This window comes from Epinephelus moara, chromosome 17, assembly GCF_006386435.1.
Source record: "Epinephelus moara isolate mb chromosome 17, YSFRI_EMoa_1.0, whole genome shotgun sequence".
NCBI lineage: Eukaryota > Metazoa > Chordata > Actinopteri > Perciformes > Serranidae > Epinephelus > Epinephelus moara.
Window position 1 is genome coordinate 14,335,105 of NC_065522.1, and position 23,512 is coordinate 14,358,616.

The 23,512-nt window shown below is 41.3% G+C and overlaps 1 protein-coding gene across 6 annotated transcripts in view; it reads left to right on the forward strand.

Annotated features, from left to right (window-relative positions):
• The window catches only part of LOC126403954 (adhesion G protein-coupled receptor L3-like), a 278,598-nt gene that overhangs the window by 175,929 nt on the left and 79,157 nt on the right, over positions 1 to 23,512 (forward strand). For all 6 annotated transcript variants that reach the window (XM_050066833.1, XM_050066834.1, XM_050066836.1 and 3 more), the window contains exons 7-9: positions 12,104 to 12,469; positions 17,218 to 17,321; positions 23,123 to 23,308. In XM_050066833.1, coding sequence (XP_049922790.1) covers positions 12,104 to 12,469; positions 17,218 to 17,321; positions 23,123 to 23,308 — 656 coding nt within the window. The remainder of the gene's footprint in view (positions 1 to 12,103; positions 12,470 to 17,217; positions 17,322 to 23,122; positions 23,309 to 23,512) is intronic.

The window sequence follows — 23,512 nt, forward strand, 5'->3', positions numbered from 1 at the left end:
ATCCACACTAAAATGACTCTTTATTTAAATAGAGTCTGGTACATATGGCGATAGTGATTTGGGAGCTGTTTCTGCTTAAAAAAAGGATCTTACGTTTTAACAAAAATGTCTATCTCTGTCGGGATCCTTTCCCTAATGTTGTCAGACACTTAAAATAACAAACTGTTTTAGTGGACAAAAGTTGACAGTGCAAACACACCCTTGACTAATTGCATTGCAGCCTGTGTTGCAGCCACTGGCTGCAGTGGTCCCACTCAATACTGAGCCATTTTTAAAGACCTTTGTTCCCATTAGTCACTTAGACACAGAAACATGGAATTAGGGTCCAGGTTAAAAATACCAAAGTTAAGCTTTAACTCCTTATCTCTGTTCAAAGTCACAGGTAAACAATGGTCTCTAACCTCTTAAAAACAAGACCTGCTCCACACTCAACCAAAGTATATGGAACATTATGTCCTGTGTAATGAAGCTACTGTATATGCTCCATGTTGGCACCTTTGTGTTGTCCGATCAGATGCAGATTGTTCTATGATTGCCAGTTTACTGCTGTAGTTAAACCAGAAAAGATTCATGTGCTTGCACTTAATTAGCCTCGCTACATACCGCATTGTTTCCTTTTACTTGCCTGACGAAATTACTCCTGGCCTCAACCTTTACCAGAATAACCTCTGAGCTGTCTGCCACAGTGAGCATGAGGCACTGGCTGCACTGACTCCACAGGACTGCGAAGACGAGGGCAGCCACATGAGAAAATTACCCTCAGTCTCACACACCTGCTGCTGCAGCACTAATAAAATCCTTGCTGGTTATGATACAATATATCGGTGTTAACTTAGACGCAGTTGTTTTTTTGGTTCAGTCCCAAATTGTTGTACGCTGTAGACTCCTTACCGGCTTAACAATGATGTGTTTGCTGTTTGTACAATCATTAACGTTTTCAGCGATCTCTTTCATTCAAATGAACGTATTCAGATCGTAGCGTGTTGAGGACTGTTTAGAGAATACAGCAATCAGTGTCTTATTAGGCTGTTGATACTTTAGTATCTGTGCGATGTTCCCTTCATCTCACATTTCAGTGACACAGCATCTGAGTGATTCTTTTGTTGGCTCATGATTGGTGCATAGGATGCGGCACAGTTGGTGTCATAGATACATTCACCGTCTGGCAGTCCTGTAATTTTGCCACATGTTGCCATCTGGCCGGGGCACGGTGCCAGCCCTGCTTGCCTGGAGGGAGCCCGCAGACGTGGTGCCCCGACCTTCATGCCGAAACAGCCGATGTTTTGGACGCTCTGGCCCGCCTTGGCTCTATTTGTAAGTGCCTGACACATGCTAAATTGATTAAGACTGTCTAAGCGGCAAATGCAGGCTGGCAGAGTCTGGTGGAGATAATCTGAGTGTGACTCAGTGTGCTCTTAAAGGCACAAACTGTACTCCCTCGGGTTGTGTTGCTTATGCACCAGCTTCCCAGTACCTGTCATGCTGCTTTTTGATTGATACATTTTGATGTCATTACACAGTACCAAGTGACACCCTGCAGTTGTCATGTGTCGTAGAGCTTTTTCTGTCTTGATTGCAAAGCTTTCAGAAAAATCTTTCTTAGCAATTCAACCTAAATGTTACTATTCCACAAAAAAACATTCTTTTGCATGCTGCATGAGGCCCTTTTTGATGTTGAGGCTTAGAAATGTAGGCTACATGCTTATTTGCAGGCTACGCACTTATCACATGCCCGGTGCGTCTCCTGCAGAGGGCAGTTTTCTTGGAGGGAAAGTGCAAGGTTTAGGATTATAGTTTAGAATGATTTTTCTAACACATGTACACACACACACACACGTACACACACAAACACATGCACAAATGCACGTTCTTGCAAACCCTTTAATGCTGCAACACAATGGGGCTCTGTTAGTAATTCAGCTTTAGGTATTTTAGCATGGGAACAGGGAGCACTTTGTCGGTGCTTCAGAGCCTTTTTGAATGTTTCAAAGCCATTTTTGCTCATGTAAGTATAAATTGTAATATAGAGTAATTGTTGCCATATTAGTGCGTGTGTCTTTTGCTGATCTTAGCATGCCTCTGTTTTATTTCTGATACGGATTTTGAATGAAACCTTTGTCACTTTGAGCAGGCAAGCTCATGTTGCAAGTAGTTCAGCATGTGGCACGTCCGTTAGTTCTGTGTGATACTCCCTTTATATATCACATGAATTTGTCTGGTGTCCCTCCCTCTGACTGGCCATCCATCATGGGCCTTGGCGGCTCTACCTTGATCCAGAAATCATACACAGATCACCTGTGTAGTGAGAGAGGTGGCAGGCAATCCCTCAATTAAGGCCAACATCCTATCCATCTCTCCTGACATGTACAGAAATAGGGGAAAAACATATCTATAGTAAAAAAAAAAAAGTTAAATACCTCAGTCTAGTGTTAAAGGAGACCTATTATACTCATTTTCAGGAATCCCAAATTGGACAGAAATTAACAACGTCAGTAACCAAAAGATTCCATTTTATCCTGATGTTAGCATGGAGCTCAATGTACGTTTGTAGTGTAGGCTTGCAGCTGGGCAATGACTGTAACAGAGAATAGCGGCACTTTCTATTAGGAAAAATCACCAATAAAGGATTATAAACACAGCAGACATAGTCCAGCAGGGATATGATCTGAAAATGAGGAGAAATTGACAACGTCAGTAACCATATCCTAATGTTTCCCCGATATTAGCATGTACATGTACATTAGTAGTGTGCTTACAGCTAGGGATTGAGTATAATGAAGAATAGCGACGCTTGTGTAAAGCTTCCAGACACGACCAGACATATTACAGCAGGAACCTGATCTGAAATTGGGGACAAATTGACAATGTCAGTGACCATAGGATAAGTCGTTTCACTGACAGTAGCTTGTTAGCAGTGTCGGTGCATTTGGGGAATGACTGTAACAAAGAATAGTGGCACTTTTTATCGTGTAAAATCTCCAATAAAAGCTTCTAAACACAACTGGACAAGCTCCAGCACGAATATGATCTGTAATTGTAGAGAACTAACGTTAGTTACAACGTTTCTCTGATGTTAGCATGTAGCTACGGGTTCTTTAGCAGTTTACTTGCAGCTGGGAAGTGACTGTAATAGAGAATGGCAGCACTTTCTATCTATCTATGAAAAAATCACCAATAAAAGTTTCTAAACACAAAGGGACATGTTCCAACAGGAATATGATTCGAAATGGGGAAAAATTGACAATGTCAGTGACCATAAGATGAGTCATTTCACTGACGTTAGCATGTGGCTACCTGTGCATTAGCAGTTAAGAAGTGACTGTAATGGAGTATAGTGGCAATTTCTATCATTAAATATCACCAATAAACGTTTCTAAACACAACTGGATATGTTCTGACAGGAAAATGATTCAAAATGGGGAAAAATTAACAATGTCATTAGCCATGTTTCCATCAGCCTGTTTAGATGTGCATCTAGAAGTATCGCATTGGAAAATTATGATGGAAACGCCAAAATTCGAATTAAAATCCCCTGATTCGCACAAACTAAAATACGCTCGCTTTAGCCGGGTTTTGTTGATTTGAAAAAAATGCTGATTCGCAAAACGGGGGATGGAAACAGTTATGTTCGAATTCAGTCTGACATAGCGCAACTCTCTCCATGGTGATATCCACACTCCGGGTCGGGAAGGCGATAATGCATTTACAAGCTGGTTGCCAACTGCCAGAAAACGTAGAAGAATAAGAATGCAAGACTTGTTTTGTTTCCGGTTCTGCGGAAAACTCGCGCGAGTTCGTAGTTTTCACCAAAGTCCGTACATTTAATGGAAACACACAGGATTCGTATTTCTTTTAATGTGCATTTCCCAATGATTCGAATCACTTTTGGATGGAAACATAGCTAGTGACCATAAGATGAGTCATTTCACTGACGTTAGCATGTGGCTACATGTGTGTTAGCAGTTGAGAAGTGACTGTTAATGGAGTATAGTGGCACTATCTATCATTAAAAATCACCAATAAAAGCTTCTAAACACAACCGGATATTTTCTGACAGGAATATGATTCAAAATTGGGAAGAAATTTACAACATCTGCAACCAAGTTTACGTCTTTCCCTGAAGCACGTAGCTTCATTTAGAAGTGTAGGCTATGTAATGTAAACACTTGTGGTAACGTGCCTGGAGTAGATTACCATATAAAGTAAACCGGCACGCTATGACATCATACTGTAGCCAGAGTAGGAAAAAAACTGTTTGTTGAGGACGTAGGATGCAACCCTTTAAACATGTAGGTGAATGGGGATTATTAGGCCCATGTGCATTTGTCCCTACCTGAATGTGTATTTTATCTCTTTTCAGTGTGTAGAGCCAAAAATGATAACATTTGTGCTTCCTCACAGTTTTTCTTTCACTTTTTGGTTTAAACGCACGCAGTGTTTCACCCCAGCCATCCTCTCGTAGCCCATCAGCTGCAGTGTGTGAGCTAAGCAGGGAGTTGGCAGTGATTTCAAAAGTTTCACCCAATGAATACCAAGCATGGAAGAAAAAAGAATAAAATATGTGTAACTAGGTGTTCTGTAGTCTGTGGGATCACCTCCTCCACTCTGCTCTTTCTCCACTCTGCTCCTGAAGTGTGTGTGCATGGCTAACGGTTTTCTCCAGAGTGCCAAAAAATTGCCACATTAGATTTAACAGGGTTGGTGACACGCAAGCTCAAAGTGATTTATTTTGGCCAATCAGCCGAGCAAATCTGATCGGAGGCCTCCGTAGCATCTTTAACTCTCTTTATCACCAGTGTCAGAGTTCCTCTGCACAGCTTCGCCCCATCCATTTGGCCCATACTACTGTTGGTTGACAGTCTTTTGAAAAGCCTTACTTGAGGGGGTTTTTTGGCAAATGGTGAGACCTTGGAGGAGTGTGCCTTTCCTTTTAGTGAGTCTGAAATCCCCTCTGCTCATGTGCTCGCACTCCTCTTTCCTCCTTTTGCTTTCCCTGGTACGTTTGACAATGTCTGGCCTTGTCAGTAGCCTGAGAGACTCAGGTTTTGGCTTTAGGAATAAAAACAGAATCCAACATTCATCTGTTTAGCTTAGAAAAGATGTTGCTACATATGGATTTTTGTGGACTGTGAGTTTTTAATATAAGCAGTACTGTATGCACTATATACATATATTTGCATAATGTACTTTATTTTGGATATTAGGGCTTTGAGACTATTTGAGAGTATATAGAATAAATGAATGAAAACAAATGAGCTCAATGCAATTTTGCAAATGCAGTTGCACACACATTAGGCAAAAACAACACTTGTGCTTTTTAGTTTTTGCACATCTGCGTAGTGAATTCATTCTACAGTAACTCACTCCAGTGCACAAGCAAGTAGGCTTTGCTCACGTCTCCTCTGTCATTTAACTCAAACACTGTGAGTGTCTCTCCGGGCACGCGTCCACATGTGCATATATATCAGCCCAGGGCATACGCTTCTCCCAGTGCTGTGTGACCTCCATAGATGCCCTCTCAAGTCCCGGGTAGAGAGCTTCGGAATGAGAAATTAATTGCCAAACAATGCATAGCTCCCATCCATTACGGTTCTCATCATGTCAGATGATATCGAAGCATTACTGGATGTCTGGCTGCATAATTTACCGCACACCACCACCACCACCACCTCCACCCCCCCTCCCCCACATCCCAGTTGCACTCTCTGATGGATTTGTTGGCCTGCCACAAAAGGCTCCATTAAATGACAGGACTTCTATCGTTTCGTTTTACCTCAGCACACAAAGACACGTGTATCGTTTTTGTGGGATCACACGACATAAACATGAGGGAATTGATAAGCTTGGGAGCTTAGTGAATCATACCATTATGAAGCAGGTACTGATTGTGTGAGATGGTTTCAATGATGTTAGTTATTTTGTGAGGATGTAAATATTTCCCATCATAGATCAAATTAACATCATGACTCAGTTAATTGATGGCTGAGAATTAACAAAGCCTCAACTAGTTTCCTTCTTCAGATATCTCTGCTTTTACCCTGTAGGTTTTCGGTCATGTTGGGTCACATCTTTTAATGCTAGTCTCAGATTTGTATACTGGTCAAGCCACCCGTATCCATGGGTGGATTATGAGACAGTGGGTCCCTGGGCACAGATATGCAAAAGGCCCCACTACCTCTTTCACATAGGAGCAAGACACTCAGGCTCTGTGGCGGTTTTGCCTCTCTTTGTTGTTGTTTTGTGTCCCTTTGCTGTGGTTATGCATCTTTTTGTGGGGTTTTCTATTTATGGTAATTATGTGTGCGTTTTTTATCCCCGTGTGATTGTTTTGAGACTCTTTGAAGTAATTTTGTGTGTCTTTCAGGTAATCTTGTGACTTTTTGTAGTTATTTACTGTCTCTTTGCAGTTGCTTCACATCTCTTTGTGGTGTTATATGCATCTTTGCTGTCATTTTGAGTCTCTTCGTGATGGGTACGTGTTCATTTGAGTGACCATTTCCAAGTGAAGGCCCGGGGGCGAGGTTTACCCTTTTGACCCCTGGGTCTGTGCTTGGTCGGCCCTTTCAGTAATCCATCCACGCCTTAGGCTCTATCTGCAAAGAAGTTCTGATGTAATAAACCGAACTTAAACAGAAGTATACTGTGCTACAAACTAGCAGCAACCTCAGATCAAGCAGCCAAACGGAACAAGTATATGGTTGTAATTTATTTCTGAGAGATCCACTTATAGCCACAATCATGGATTTGGGCGTCAAGTACGCTTCACTCTAAAAATACATGTCCCAGCACACAGAAATCCCATTTTGCAGGCTTTAAAGAGGCTAGTAGAAAGTTAATGGGTGACATCACACTAAGACTGTCCAATATTTTCTATGCCTGCTGAAGATGTAACCATGCATAAAGGTTCAAATACTGAAATTAGGAGGTAATTGGGTTCAGCACGAGGTTGGAGGAGTCACTTTACCGTCTGATGCTAGTTTCATTTTTTACCCCCCGAAAGCCCTTTGCACCTCTTTTGATCTCGAGTCTGCAGAAGTTTCTCAGAGCCGACGAGCCCGCTCTCGGTGCGGAAATGGCAAGTCATATAAACCGGATTCATTTCATAGTAGCATAGCAGGTTTTTTTTTTTTCCCGGAGCGAAGTAGAGCGGGCTTATCTAATTGTGAAAGCCACGAGCCCTGGGATACAGAGAGAGAGGCTAATTAGTTAGAAATGAACGCTTTGAAATGAAGCACAAAGCTCGGTGTGTGGTGGAAACAGACTTCACGCGTTTGGTGAGGGGGATTTTGTGCACTAGAAGCGGAGCGTAAATGATGAGTGGAGTTAGTGCTTCAATGAGAGCAAGCTGGAGTGCCCACAGAAGTTTGCTGCTGTCTTTTATGAATGAAAAGGTCGCCGGTTAAGGTGTAGGAGCATCCTTAAGCCCCTTAGCTCAAGAATCATGAATATCTGATAGCCGTCTGTTAGTATTATTCATTTTTAATCAACTTTGTGATGCCTTCAAGAATGCATTGGATCTTAAATATACAGAAGATAAATTACTTTGAGGTTTGAGGCCATTTTATTAAATAATATTCTTAACTTGTTTCATTTTACAATACTCACACACATCCTTGGATTCAATTTAAACACTGAAACATCAAAATCATAAGAGCAAGAGAAGAGTTTACCCATCTATAGTCGTATTTCCACGTCTTCGTGTCTTGTACAGTTCTGCAAAACTCAAAACCAAAAAGGTTATACACATTCAAATTTGACTGTAAGGTCACTCACAACTCCCTCGGAGCATACCAAAGTCTTGTTCACCTCGTTGGTGCTCTTGAGCTTTTATTTTTTTCTCTTTCTCTCTCTCTGTATCCCTTTGGAGAGAATGGGGAAAGCTGGCAAAGCAAAACAAAATGTCCTTGTGTTGTCTCCAAGGCGATAGTGCCTGCAGACTGTGGCTGCTGTCTGCTGCTGGCTTTCCTTTTTTTTTTTTTTGTGTTCATCTCATGGAAAAGATATACAAGTTTGCTCAAGGACACTTTCTTCTTTTTCACTCTTGCTCTCTGTCTCTTGTGTGTGTCTTTGTGGGCGTATTTAACATGCTGCGTGTTGAAAAATAATTCAACAGTGGGCTCAACGGGATCATCTGAAAGTATGGAATTACATTCTAGACATGGCTCCCAGTGACTTTGAATTAACCTCCTGCTGTGATGGCGATTTCCTCGAGCCATATTCCTCTGTACTGTCATATTATCTCCAGTAGTAAAGACGGTGATATAAGTTTTATTATTATTATTTAAAAGGGATCGGTAAACTACGTTGATCTTACTGTCTTTAAAAGTGAGGGACAAGGATAGGTGGATGCTTGACTTACAAAACAGTATGTTTAGATATGTTTGGTAGCATAAGCTAACATTAGCCACTATTTGCTATTGGTCATACCAGACCCCTGAATACTGAACTGAGCAATAGTGATGAATACACTGAACAAGAAGTGAAACAGAGTCATTGTTTTCAGTCACAACTTAGTCTCAAGTCTGTGTTCTCAAGTCACAAGTCCTGTTTTTTGGAAGTTGTTATGTCTCCGTATGCAGTCTTTAAACCACACTACAATTAGTTTTTTGTTGACCAAATTAAATTATCTTTGGTATAATTTTTTCTAGCTGGCGCTCAGTAACATTAGTTCTTCATGATTCCCTCCTTCAACGTATGGATGCTGTTGGATTGGCTCAAACAAAGTGGATCTGGGGAATTGGGAAGTGTCAACTTGTTGGGAATGAATAGCGTTGGTGTTAGTTGATCAGGAAGTGATGGAAAATAAATGTAAATGTGGTGCATTGTTTAAATAACATACATTTTAATCCATAGGCTTGGGGGCTGGTATCAAGTATTTTCAGTCAAGAGGTTCAAGTCCATATGAAGTCAAGAGTCATTGGTGTTAAAATCCCAGTCGAGTTCCAAGCCTTTATTGAGTTTTTTAAGTCGGTTCTAAAGTCATCAAATTTGTGGCTCAAGTCTGATTTGAGTCCAAGTCATGTTACTTGAGTCCACACCTCTGCAATGAATACTTTATGGTATGAATATATCTTTTCATAGGTGCAAGGAAGAACATAGTATTTTGTCTTGAACATGTTTCACGTTAAATCTATTCAGCTAATGAGTGAAACTGCGATTTTTGCTTGAAATGTTTTAAAGCATCTGGACCACAATAGGGTGCTGGGTGGCCCGCCTACCAATTATGATATCTAATTCACAATGAAAATAAATTAATTCACACTGGATTTTTTTTGTACTGTGTATGTAAATGAGGTAACAGAGTACATGGAAAATCATCAAAATAGAGCATGTTTGTCAAAAAAAAAAAGGTGCCCTGGAAGGATCCCTGGACTCCAGATGGAGGTCCAGGCTATCTAGAAATGCCCCTGCTTACACCTGACCTGTGCAGGGCTGCTGCAATGAAATTTTCCTCTTTGCAGAGATCAGTGAGGACATCCATTATATATACTGATTAATATTATCATTATTTTTTTTTCCATTAACTGGCCCTTGATCTTCCTTTCATTTTGCAAATGTGGCCCCACAGCAAAGCAAGTCGAGTATTGCTGCTGTAGAGTTTACTGACTTACATCAGTCTGCATTTTGGGAGCAGCTAGAGCAACATATTCCCTCAGCAAAAATCTGTCACAGTCAGAATCGCTCCTCTATCAGCCATCCTGACCAGTACAATGATTCCCTTATCCTAATAGGCCCATCTGCACACCTTTTTAGCCACTAGCTTATCTGAGCCTGTGCACGGTGACCTTTACTGACCTCAATATGAGCAGGGAATTTCCACAATCAGATTTCTATGAGGTACTCTAATGGTACTATATGCAGTTTAAGCACCACCAGCACATTTCAATTAAACTTAAATTGATGCCACTTCCCTTTACCAAGAGTTGGTGTAACATATTTGAGGTTATCAACACTTCTCCTCAAATACAGATGCATAAATAAGGTTTTTCATGAATAATCAAATAAATAGTCTGGCGTCCTTGAAGATATTTCACCGCCCTATTTTCATGATCCCTGCAGCCGAAGGATCCACTGGGCTGCCGTGGCGCAGATTGATGGTGATGTCTAATAGTGGTTATAGAATGTAAATGGTGATGTCTCTGTGGCTGATGGAAATGTTAAATACCTATTTAAGCATTCATGTGATTTTTTTAAAGCCCTGTTGATGGGTGTGATGTCAGTTTATGTTGGTTGATGTGTGGCTGCCAGTGTGTGAGCATGCGATTATACTTTTGTGCTGGCTCGCTCAAACACTTGCATACCCGTGTAATAGCATCTTTTCCAAGTTTTGTGTTTTCCATTTAACATTTAAGGCTGTATACTTTGATGATTTGTTTTTACTTTCCTGTCTGTGAGAGATATTTTGAAGTTATGCAACCAGCGTTATTAGGCAGTTGGGAGTAAAAAGGGCTCTGCATGCCTTTAGTTCACATTGCAATTCAATGAGATTCTTGTTATAGTTCCACTTTACTGATGGAGTGCCTCCACAGGAGTGCCCAAGATACCTGCGGATGTTAAAAAAACACAACAAACTCTTTCGTTAGCGAGAGAAAACAAATACTCAATCAGCCTAGAACTCTTGCTGTGGCGGCAACCTATTTAATCAACCTTGGCTGTCGCTGAATGCTGTTGAGTGTTAAATGCATTGACTGCTGATAGTGGCCTGGTTTGTGTCATTACAGCCTCCAGGAGTCTCTGCGATTCCCAAACAGTGGTGTCTAATTTATGCTGTCTTATTTCGCCGCTCTCAAATTCACCATACAGAGAAATCGTCCTATTGCAAATTGAATCTTGCTGAACTGGATTTCAGCAGCGATGTCTGTTATCTAAGCTCTCTGGATGTGTGATGTCCATTACACCTGCCAACCTAAAATCGACCCTCATTAAATTTTGTTTTGCTCCCCTTTCATACAAAGATTGGGACCATTTGTCACTTCTGTCATTTTGATTGTATCTCTGCATTAGACGGAAAAAAACGCCTTGCCCAAATTGCATTTTTGCAAAGGCCCAGATTGTGTGTGTGTGTGTGTGTGTGAGAAAGTCTTCTCTCATGGGAACTTACTTAACGGGTCCACAGCAAGCTTTCTTCTTCCAAACCACACACAGTAATAAGATCATGACATATAGAAATGTCAGTATTGCATATTAAAGAATCTTTGTGCAGAAATAATGCAAATGCATAATGAGCAACATAGTACAATGCTACTAAATAATGATACTCCATAGGACAGAGTTTTATAGAAAAAGCCTGGCTGCTTCCCATTTTACAAAGATAAATTATGAAGTATGACCTCTCAGTGTGTCCTCTGACCCTCTGTGGCTTAACCAAGTCCACACATTCATAAAAAAGCCTGTCGCTAAATTAATTTGGGGCCCCTATTTCCCAATCAGATACACGGAGGAAGGAATATAAAGGGGACAGAGTGGATGAGTAGGTCGGATGATTGATGACGGGCAGTCAAGGAGGTTTATATGAATTGGAGTTGGAAGAGGGTTACTGAGCCAGTGTATGGGTGCATCTTGGTGTGCACGTGTGTTGGTGTTATGATAGCCCTTGTCCCCAACAGCTCAGGTAAACAGCGTCATTAGCAAGCACCTCCTGGAGTGTAACCACAGGGAGGACTCGCGTCCAGGCAATAGGTATTTCAGTTTGTCCCGGCTGACCCAGAAATAGCATGTAGCTCCAGCACCTAGCTATTGACTCGCAGATATGTGCCCTCTTCAAGAGCAACATTTAGTCTGCACAGCTGTGTGTATGCATGGTGTGTGTAGCTTTGCTAGCGGGGGTCCAGACCTAGACACCATGCATGCCCATGCAAGTCACACCTGCCAGTTCCAATTGATCCCCTCTGAACTATCTTCTCTTAAACTGACAAATGGAAAAGAGGATAGAACCCCCCCTGCGTACACTCTGTCTTTTTTTTTCACCGGCACCAAAATAAATTTCCCTCTCAGACATTAATGAAGTGTGACTGAAAAGAGAAAGACGTTTACTCTCAATCTTTTTTAAACTCTGAGGATCTGTCAGTTCACTTTGTTCCTTCTTTCTCTTTCTATTTACCAGAAACGTCCTCCTCTGTAATGGTGTACATGGACACAACGACCATGACAACGAGGACCACCACTCGCCCAACCACTGTTACCTTGACAACCACAACAGCCAGGACTACCACGACCAAGATGCCCGCCACAACAACTGCAATGGCCCAGTGGCCGCGGACCACATCCACATTGGTGGCCCCTGTCCATACTCTGGTGGAGGGTTTGGTCCCAGGGGACGACGACAACAACGATGACAGGGCGCCGCCTTCCTCCAAGCTTCCCAACATAAGGGTGGAGTACTGCAATCCCCTAGTGATGATGGACATCTCCTGGCCCAAGACCAGGCAGGGTGTGGTGACCAAGATGCCCTGTCCACCTGGAACCATAGGTAATGGACATTTTTATAATGTCAGATATTTGAAAAGGAATTCTACAATAGCTTCATACAACTTGAGTCTTGTTTAGTCCAGGCCAACATTGCTTTAGGTAGTAACCAAAGTAATTTTTTAGGAAACTTGGTGAAAGATTGTACCATGGGCAAAGGAAGAACCGATGACATTTTGGAGTAGCTCCAAACCACCGGTCGAATACACAATTATTTTTCACATTTGTCGAGATAGGGCACTTGGCCTTGGTAGAATAAATGGTATATGTCTTTACATCCATCACATTGTAGTAAAATTCAGTAGTAACAAAACAGCTAATTGTAGAAATAAGATCACTCCATTTCATGATCCACATTCATGGGTACCAGTAATTTAAATGGGTAGCCTGGACACGTACTGGTCCTAACTTCATACAGAAAGCACTCGTTTAACATAATTCTAATAGTCTTGGAAATATATCCAGACATATCTGTTGCATGTACACATTTGTATGTCATAGAAGACTGGACTATTGGCCTTGGTGAAGTGCTGTGCTCTCCAAGTGCCCTTCTAATTTAGAAGATAAGATAAGGGCGATCCTTTAATCCATTTGTAGCAACTAATGTGGATCCAAGTCATGAAGGCAGCAGGCTTAAATAAGGTAGCCTGGACATTCCCAGGCTACACCTTCCACCTCTACTTGGGAGATCTCAAGGCATTTTTTGAGTGAATGGATTATGTGCTTTAGCTCTCCAGTTTTCTCTGGATCTATGCATTGGAATATTTAAGTGTGGGCCTTGTTGCCTGATTAGGAAAACTCATTTTAGCCACTTTTATCTAGGATCTCAGTGTTTCAGTCATTGCCCAAAGCTAATTACCATTACTGAGGGCTGGAATGTAGATCTGCTGGCACATTGAGAGTTTTCGCCAGTCAGTTCCTTATTGACTACAACAGTACAGCATTCACATTTATGACAAACACCATATGTCGGTGGATGCAAAATGTGCCTAATATAATCTGTTGGCTTGTTTGAAACTTGTCTGATCATCTGACTGCCGATGTTCTCTTCCCCACTGGACCTGTTCACTGTCACCCAGATCTCAGCAATTACTTTGGCCAAAACTATAAACCTAAGTTGGTGGTAGCTAGTTGTAATAAAGCAGAATTTACCTTTTACTTTGTCCATGGACTTCTCACTGCATACCTACAATCATATACTCTGTTCATTTGTCTACCACTGATTTCTGTATATGTGTGACTTGTTGGTAGGTCTACCTCTCTACAGTACATGAAGCATCAGTAGAGTATAATGATGTATGACATGACACAGCACTTCAAACAGTCACATTCAGTTAACCTGATTAATCTTCCGAAACCTCAAACATTCCTCTATTCCACAAAGAAAAACTCTGCTCGTGAAATATATATGTTCTGTCTTTTTTGCCTCCACCCTGTGAGGACGTCAATACTCTCGTTAGGAGACAGTCTACTGTCAGGATCTTCGCCTTGATGTTGGTCGCTGGTGTGTGTTTTGTTTATGTTTACACTCCCCCTGCAGCTCTCGTCGTCTCGCTTCCTGTCCTCCCTCCCTCAGTCTTTATTCCTGACTCACTGATGCAAAGCTAAAGATAGCTTAGCCTTGCATCTGTATGGAAACTAGTGACTAGTACACAGCACACCCATATTTATTTCCTGTCTCTCAGGATACAATCGGTGTAATTAATTAGTGGCTAAACACATTTGTGTTAGGCACTTTGAAAGGGCTGTTGAGTTTTGTTTATCAGACATCAGACCATTTGTTTCTGCATATGTTGTTCCAGTTCTGTCTTTGTATCAATACTAAGAGAATCAAGTCAAGTGTGCATTAAGATAAAATCGATGTTGGCTGCTTTGGATATACAAGCTTTACCTCAGAAAGTAAGAGTAAATAAGTGCTGATTAAGCAGTGGTTCATATTCTAATGACCTGACCACTGAGCGCAAATACTTTATAAAGTAAACACTCTGATGTTATAAGGTTGGGAGATGAATTGTTCGGGAATAATTAAAATTTAAACTTAACCGAAAGGTAACCTAGAAACCTTGATATTGTAGGTTTCTGCTGTCAGACAGTATTATTCCATAAATAAAGCAACTCAGTGGTGTTTATACATAATTTAACTCCAAAGAAGAGGTAATGCAAATCAGATATGTTAAAATTGCAAAATGTGCCTTTGTTAAAGAATTTTCTGAAACTTCCCTTTCGTGACTTTTTTTTATAGAGCCAGTCACCCTAGATTGGGGAGTGACATCATAGCCGCAAATCTGGCTCGAAGCCTAAAAAAGTCTGTTCATTTCATCAATCAGCACACAGACTGAGACACACACACACATACATACAGGCTTCATTAATGGGCAACACCAGCACCCGTCGAGACCTCACTAACAGCCGTCATATGGCAAGATAAGAGGAGCACATACCCCACCTCCTCTCGGCGCATTCTTCAAAGCCATTGCTCTTCAGACGACACTGCCAAGCAGAACACGACTGTGTGAGCTTCCTCTGCCACTCTTTGAAAGTTCCTCGAGCTCCCCTTCCATCTACCTCACTTCGCTCGCTGTCATTCTGTCTCCCCCAACACCCCTCCGACTCCCTCTCTCACTCCTTACCTCTTTCATGCTCCTTCTTCTGCCTCTCTATATAGGAGGAAATGCAGAGTCCCTTATCTTATAAACCCATCAAACACAAGGATGTCCAAGGTGGACTGGGGAAGGAAATTATATGTCAATCAAAATTTATATCTGCTAATGCTGGCCGTCTCACCCTCCAACACACTCTCCCTTTAAGTACAAGCAAGGGCAATTTAATGTCAGCATGTAGCCCTGCTGATGTCAGCTCGCGAAAATATAGATGCAAGTTATCTAAGGTACGTGGAAGAACAAGAAAATGTATTAGTGGATACATCGCATCCAATAAATTAATTGCAAAACTAAAGAAGTGCTCTCGGTGGAGTCCAGATCTCTGCTAGTCAGCTGTCAGGGCTGATCACAGCTTCTTTAGACAATACACAGAGTGCAGCTACGCATGATGGAATAGTAATTTCTGGCTCCCTTGCAGTTAAGATGGCAGCAAAAATACAAAACATTCGGGGTTTTTTTTGTTTTGTTTTTTCGTCTTGTATCATGCCTAACTCTAGTGGATTACAACATCGGGTATGGAATTAATCTGCAGATTCTCTGGTTCAAAATGAGACCAAACTTTGTTATGGATGTCAGTTTTTGAGCCTTGAGGAAGACTAAAATAAGGCCTGCAACAGATGATAAGGTTTCTTGTTTTTAGCCTGGGCCCTTTCCAGAAACGCCTTTTGCTCTATGCTACGTGATTTTGTTGAGGACTTGTGAACCCTACTGGTTGGCTAAGAGGAGTGAGGAGTCAATAACATTATTAAACAGTCAGTAAAACAGATTTTTCAACAATTGTGAATAATCTCAACTATGAGAGGTCCTTGAGCATACTGTAAAGTCATATATGTAGACACAAAATATTAGGCTGCTTGGTTTAGTAGTTTGCTAGATTAGCTGTGAATAGACAGATATGCACACAACCAAACCCATGATCTCCTCCAGGCTTATACCTGGCGGAATTAGTCACAGATGCCCACAAAAACTGCCAATTTTTACTGCATACCCCTTGATTGAGCATGTCTGGGCAATATATCAATGTTGTATTGATACGGTGATGCAAGACGAAGTAATATAGTACTTGGTATTTTGTCCTGGTTTTAAAGGCTGACTTAGAGTGAAGTGATCTAATTTTCTGAACTTACCATACTGTTGTGGCTTTTCTTTTTTTTGCCTTTACCCACTTAGTCATTACATCAACATTACAGATCATTGTGTGTCATGTCATTGTGTAAGCACCAATAGTCCACCTTATGAACACTATCAAGATATTTGGTCAAAAATATCCTGATATTTGAGTATCTCCATATCGCCCAGCCCTGGCATATTTAACTTATAAAAAAAGATTGGAAGTAGGTATAGAAGGGTCAGAGAGCCTCAACAGATGATGGTCACATTGTTTAATTTTACCTAATATCTGGAGGTATATTTGTACTGAAGCCCAGATGGAATGTTGTCAGACAGTCACACCCCACACCACATATCTGTCAGCGGAGACAGTTTTCACAAACCAGCTTAATTGACCTTTCGTGATGAATTCAGCTATGGCAGATTTAATTGGCACCTATTTTGGTGTATTTTTCTCATGCAGGAGTTGAACTGTCACACATGCAGACACTGTCTGACTTTTAATGATTAAATGCAGACGCCGTCTGGGCGAGCTCGGCTGGTCTCAAGTGAAGCAACTTCATTTCAGTCAGTATAAGATAAAACCATCCAATTACATTTTGCTACATCCATTAATTTAATCACTTAAGAATTGTGTTTCTTTGGGACGTTGCAGTTTTATTTGGACAAGTTTTTGCAAATAAGAAAAGTGCTTGACATAAGGAAGAATTGGGCATTAGTTGACAAGACAAAGCATTGTGCAGTCCATCACTCTATAATGGGAAAAGGAAGTAAGAAAAATGAGAAAATGTGGGTTTGCTTGATTGTCCCCCAAGAGATCGCTCAGAAACACACACACACGCACATACACATAGACAGATGTGTTACAAAACACGTGTCACTGTAGCTGCTGTTTATTTTGTTGTCATGGTTGTGCCTCTTGATCTAATGAATTTGATGTCATTGTTCTCACTAAGCCACTGTCTCCTCTCTCTCTCTCTAGGTGTGGCATCATACATGTGTGTTGGTCCAGAGGGATACTGGGACCCCCAGGGACCTGACTTTAGCAACTGCACCTCCCCTTGGGTCAACCTCATCAGCCAGAAGGTAACAAGCTGCAGAAAGTGTGCCACTTAAAGGTGCAATTGTAAGATACGGACAGACTTTTAGTTTAATACATAAAAAATGGCAACATGGTGGTGCAGTGGTTAGCAGTGGTTGCATGTTCTCCCTGTGTCAGCGTGGGTTTTCTCCGGGTACTCCAGCTTCCTCCCACAGTCCAAAGACATGTAGGTTAATTGGTGACTCTAAATTTCCCATAGGTGTGAATGTGAGCGTGAATGGTTTTTCTGTCTCTATGTGTCAGCCCAGCGATAGTATGGCAACCTGTCCAGGGCCCGCCTCTTGATCCACCTCTCCCCCAATGTCAGCTGGGATAGGCTCCAGCCCCCCCGCAACCCCTAACAGGGATAAGTGGTTACAGAAAATGGATTAATTAATTAAAAAATGAACTCACATTAACAAGGCGCGAGGAAGTATTAGTTTTGACATGAAGTCAAATACATCAATGTACTGTGCTGTGAAGAGAACTACTGAAATGAGCATGCTAACCAGCTAGCCCAGGACCGTCCTGTCTTGTAGTACCACTTACCTCAAGAGGTGATAGTGAGTATCTGTAGCGTCCAGTCTGCCCTCAGTCCAACGTGAGAGGAAGATAGGTCAAGTCCAGTATAAGTTGTTGTTGTTTAGTGATTTTTTATGTCCTCAACTTTGTCTTTCATAATTGATAATCCAACAATCAGACAATTCAAGGTCCGAAATCCATGCTACTGATGTGGTTAGGTCAGCCACTTCAGGCTGGTATACAGCTAAGCTAAGCTAGCTAGGCTAAGATAGCTTGCAGGTTTACCATTTGTCGCTTGTTCAAGTCCGTAATCTTAAAATTGTTGTCTCAGCCCAGGTATGGTTAAAGCAAAAATATGTCCAGAGCTATTTATTCCGAAGTCCCAAACCCAAAATCCACAGTCCACCAAGAGACACAAGAAACACAGACAGTGCAACTAATGGCAACACACTGTACTGAAGAACATTCAAAATGCTGTCCATATAATGTCTTGATGTGACTATTTTTTGTTGTTACTATGGTCCTACTAAAACTGCCACCCATAAAGATTATAAGATAGCAGTGTTATTTAGACCAACTGTCAGAGTTTCAGCAGTTTGATTGAATTTGGCGTATTCTTGCTTTGATGTTCGTGAGTAGCTTGCAGATAAAATGCTGCCTCCTATTAGTTTTGAGCAATGACTGTCTATAAAGATGGACGGCATGACAGCTTCCTGAAAGTGAAGCCAAAACACTTTGATCGCCCCCTGGTGGCTGATTGCAGTATAGGCGGGTAGAAGACTCGCAACACTGCAGCTCCCGGTAGAAGAATTCTTTTATTAAGTGACTGCATAATAACTAAAGATTACATAATAGATAAAGACCAGAAACAAATTTGTTTCTGGTCTTTATCTGTTATGTAATCTTTAGCAGTGATCAGTGGCGCTGGTCGCAGTTGGGTCAGGCAGGTTTATGGTTGGGAACTCAGATTGCTACTGTGCAGAGTCTGGATCTTTTTGGGATATTTTGGCTTCATTTATATATAGTGTGAGGAAGTGGAGACGCTTTGTTTTATATAAAATCTATGGTCTAACCTCGCAGTATATTTGTTTGGCAAGTGCTTTTTGTCAGGAATCATCACACATTTCTCCTTAAAAAACAACCATAGAACAATGCCTAAAGATGGCTTGAAGGATTTGGCGCTGAGTTTAAATGTCATATTGATGTGTCAATATGTTCAAGAGAGGTTTTTAACAGAACTTCAGCCTTTTAGCTTGTTCTAAGTAACATTTGCCACAGCTCACAAGGCAAACCAAGGGTGTGTGTATCACTTGTACTCAGAGGGCTTTAGTTTTTGTGTGTTTTCTCTTTTGTTCTTTGTCTCTTCTTAACTAGTCAATTAATGTCTTGGATTAGCCATAGGGTTCACTTAATAGAAGGGTTATCCTTGTGTGTATGTGTGTGTTTGGCGTGGGTGGTTGGATGGGGGCAGAGTGAAAACCAGTCGCACAGCACCACAGTCTAATGGACTGCTTCGGGTAATCCAGACCACTTTCTGTCCCTCCGATATAGCAGATATTTGCATTCCATACTTCTCAAGCACAAACGATTTGTATCTCCTCCTCTACGGGCAAGTTTTTATGCAAAAGCCCACATAAAGCTTCCTATGTTTAAATCTGTAATAGAATCAAATCAAAAGAGGAGAAGGTTACGGCAAGTGAGGATCAGGGTTCCAGGTTATGAATTGCAGGCAATGTTGAAAATGTTCTCCCTTAAACTCATAGGGCCCTGAGGCGTGCATGTTATAACACTTATGATCTACTCAACGGCACAAAGCTCGGCCCATTAAACAAATGGCAGTTTGCAGATATGGATGGAGAATGGCTGTTGGGGAACAAAATAGAAGGCAGAGAAATTATCAGGTGCATTTCTGTGCAGCACAGCACCATTTGAGCGGTGCAATAAAGCTCCACTACAGGCTGCTGTTTGGAGAAATTAACTAGAGCTATGGGTCTCTGAACTTGCTACAGAGGCTGTTCTGCTACGTTGTTGTATGGATTCAACAATAACTGATGTGGAATATTGCTTGGTAAAATCAACAGAAAGAAGTGACGATCAAGTAGTGCGTGAGTTTTAACGAAAACGTTATTAATCTTTTTTTTTTTGTTTTTGTTTTTAAAGCAGATCACACTTTAGCAGTGTGCCTGTCGCTGTGGAGACAGGGAGACTTTAATGAAGATCAACATGTCAGAGATCTCGAATGCCCATCTGGCACTTCGTTATTTTATATCTAGGGCCATTGTCCTGTATGTGGCACTGCTCATTACCAGATGGTTCAGTCGACAAAATGAGAAGGGAAGATGTGGAGAATAAAAACAGTAAGAAATGACATCAGATGAACAGAAAAAAAAGAAAGAGAGAGAGAGAGAAACAGGGCTATTTACCTTGCATCCCCAGCTCCCCTCATTAAGACACAAGAGCAGGGAGGGAAAAGAGGAAAACATCTTCCAAAGACGCGTTCCCCTGCATACACCTCTGTGAAGACCAATTTAAGCAGCATAATTGGCTTGACTAATAAACTCACAGGCGATGATAGCAGGTGATGGCACAGTAAATCAGTATGGGCCTGTTTTAGTGTGTGTCACTGCGGTTTTGAGGCTCATCTCACTGCACCTCGTCTATTAGTAAAAAGCTTGAAGGTAACTGACCCTTGAAAGACAACATCAACAGGGTCCTCTGCATTTAGTCAAGCTGACTGCACATTCAAGTCATTTACTGTTCAATATCTAGAACAACTATCACATAACATTTGTGTTACAGTTGTAGATTCACTGTAGATACAGGTGCAACATGTAAAAACGTTCGGTCGGAGTCACATCAGTGTTATTCGTTGATTTTTAAATGACTTTCATGTCTATTCTTTTCCAATTGAAGTCTTCTATTTCCAAATAAACATTTCGGATAATTTGGAAGAAAAAATGGCACTGCACTGAAAAGAATTAATTTAGTTGTTGGATAAGGCCCATTTATTTACATGTCTGGCGAGTAGAGACTCCAAAATTAAAGGTAGGTAATGGTTAACATCAAGGGGCCGCTCTTCACATTACTAGGTAGAGACGCACACTCTTAATTTTTAAAAACTGGAATAAATAGCTGTGTAAAGTACAAAGTTTGTGAGCAAACTTTTCAGGACTTGTGGTGAGCCTCATTAGCCAATAAACAGATGCCTCCATAGCTCACCAGTTAGATTTTAGAAAGTTTATCCTGTGAAAGAAACTTCCCTGTTATTGTAGGTGCTGTGCTATTTTTCTGAGACCTCATGGTTCAGAAGCACCAGTTGTCCAATAAATGTCCCATTGGACGGAAAGGCCATTCCAAAAACAAAGGGCCGTGTCTTTGAAAATACCCCACACACTGTCCTAAGCAGAAGCACATGGCTAATATATATGCAGAATGATGTCATCAGACCTTCCTACTATGGCAGTGCTTACCAACTGGTGGGTCGCAGTCAAAAAGTGGGTCACAGGTTCACTCTGAATGGACCGCAAGTGACTTGTAAACATGTCAAGTTTGTAAGAAACACACTTTATTTTGAGGTAAAGTGAACTTGCAGCCGGAGGTTTTATTTTGAAGTGCCGTTTCCTGCTGCAAACTAGCTCAATGACATGGCCAAACAAGTGTGACGTTGAATTGGGAACCCTTGTACTTTGGCATAGGCCCTACTCTGCCCTTACCCCAATATTCTTATTGTGACCCTATACAATCTCACTTCTTATACCTAGACCTAATCAACCCAACCAACCAAGGTAACAGGTACTTGCCAGTCAGAGTCAGAGTTACCATATTTGGCAAGTCCGATGACTTATTCTGCGTAATAATTAACCATGTGCTTCTGTTGAGGAGAGTGCCTTTGGTTGTTGGACCAATGGGGTTTTGGTCCGATAGGGCGTTTTTTGTGGACTATTGGAGCCTTAGACTTATGAGCCGTCGAAACAATGGGCAGCCCCCCAAATCTATATAAATCATATGACTAATGGATGTGTTTGGCAAATGTAAAGTTATGTCTCTTCACTCTGAATGAAGTTGCTGGAGCATAAATTTCCCCAAATCCAAAAAAGGAGCAGGACAGAGCTTCTTATGATAGCCCCGTCACAGTAAGAAAATACTACACAATGGATTTGCAGCCCATTTTCTTTTTGTGCCTTTTTACACAACCTGTACAACCACAGACTAAAGGAGTGAGCTAATCATGTGCTCCTTAACCTTGGACATATTGCTCGCTCACTACTGGAGGTAGTCGCCCAGCATGCTAATGATTACAGTTTAAGTTAAAGTGGATAAACACACTCTTTCATCTATTACATGTTTTCCTCTTCTGGTTTTTGGTTTTGGAAAAATACACCACCTTTTAGCCTCGTTTAATGCTAAATGTTGATCTTATTAGAGCCCCATGCAGAGCTCCTGTCATGCCTTTCTCTGTGGTTGCTAAGCTGTGATTGGACAATGGCTGTGTGGTGGAGAGGTTCTATTTGATGCTTTTGTTTTGAGGAATGCCATTATACATGCAGGTGAATTGTTTCTGGAGTGCAAGTGAAATAGTAATGGGATAGAAAAGAGCGTGGTAATGTTTCTGTGTGTCAAATAAGTGTTTGGGAAGGAAAATAAGATGGAGGAGTAAAGAAGAAAATGGGAAAAGGTCTTAAAAACAATATAAAGCAGACCTTATTTTAAGCCTTACACCAACAAAAGGGAAATACTCACAAATTATTATTGGTATGTTTATTTTCCAACAAACCCCGAGACACAAAAACCACATAAGCTTTCAAACATAAGAAAAAAAGAGTATCCAAGAGGATCTGTCCTCTGTGTACAACATATACGCTGCCTGCCCCGAGCTGCAGTGCTCCCCATTAGTTTCATAAAGGTGTAAGGCTATCTGGGGAAATCCCCTCAATAGTTGATTTCATAATTGCTTCCGGATACAATATTGGCCCCAGTGTGCACTCAGCTGAGTACTGTCTCGCCACATTAATTGTGTGCAATATAGCACGGTTGGGGAGAATGTATAGGCTAAGCGGCATTCATTTTAAGGGGCTACACATTTGTATATTATAATTTGTCATGTTTTCCAGCATTTAGACTGCATATAATGAGGGTATTAGGGTTGTTTGGGTGTTTGTTCAGCTGTAGAGGACTAAATCTCAGCCAGTTCAGATATTTAAATGTTTCAGTCACAATTTGAATGATGTTTTTGTAAGTAATTTCACTCGATTATTATTTTGTATTTCTGTTCTTTATTTAACAGCTAAAAGCTGGAGAGACGGCTGCAGTCATTGCCAGGGAGTTGGCAGAACAAACTAAGCGTAATCTCCAGGCAGGGGACATCACCTACACAGTGAAGGCCATGGTTCAGCTGGTGGATCTCCTCGATGTGCAGCTGAGGAACCTCACGCCAGGTGGCAAAGATAGCGCAGCACGGAGCCTCAACAAGGTAGAGACAGAAGAAATATCCTCACTGCTCATTACTCACTTCTCTGAAAATAATATCCTGACTAACAGGCTGGATAAACCAACCAGTTCTCATTCCCAGGTTGTGAAATACTCATATTTAATCACGCCCCTCGGAGTCTCATGGGAACGCACAGGGAACCTTTTAGCATGTCTATGAGACACACACGGGAAACACAGTATAACG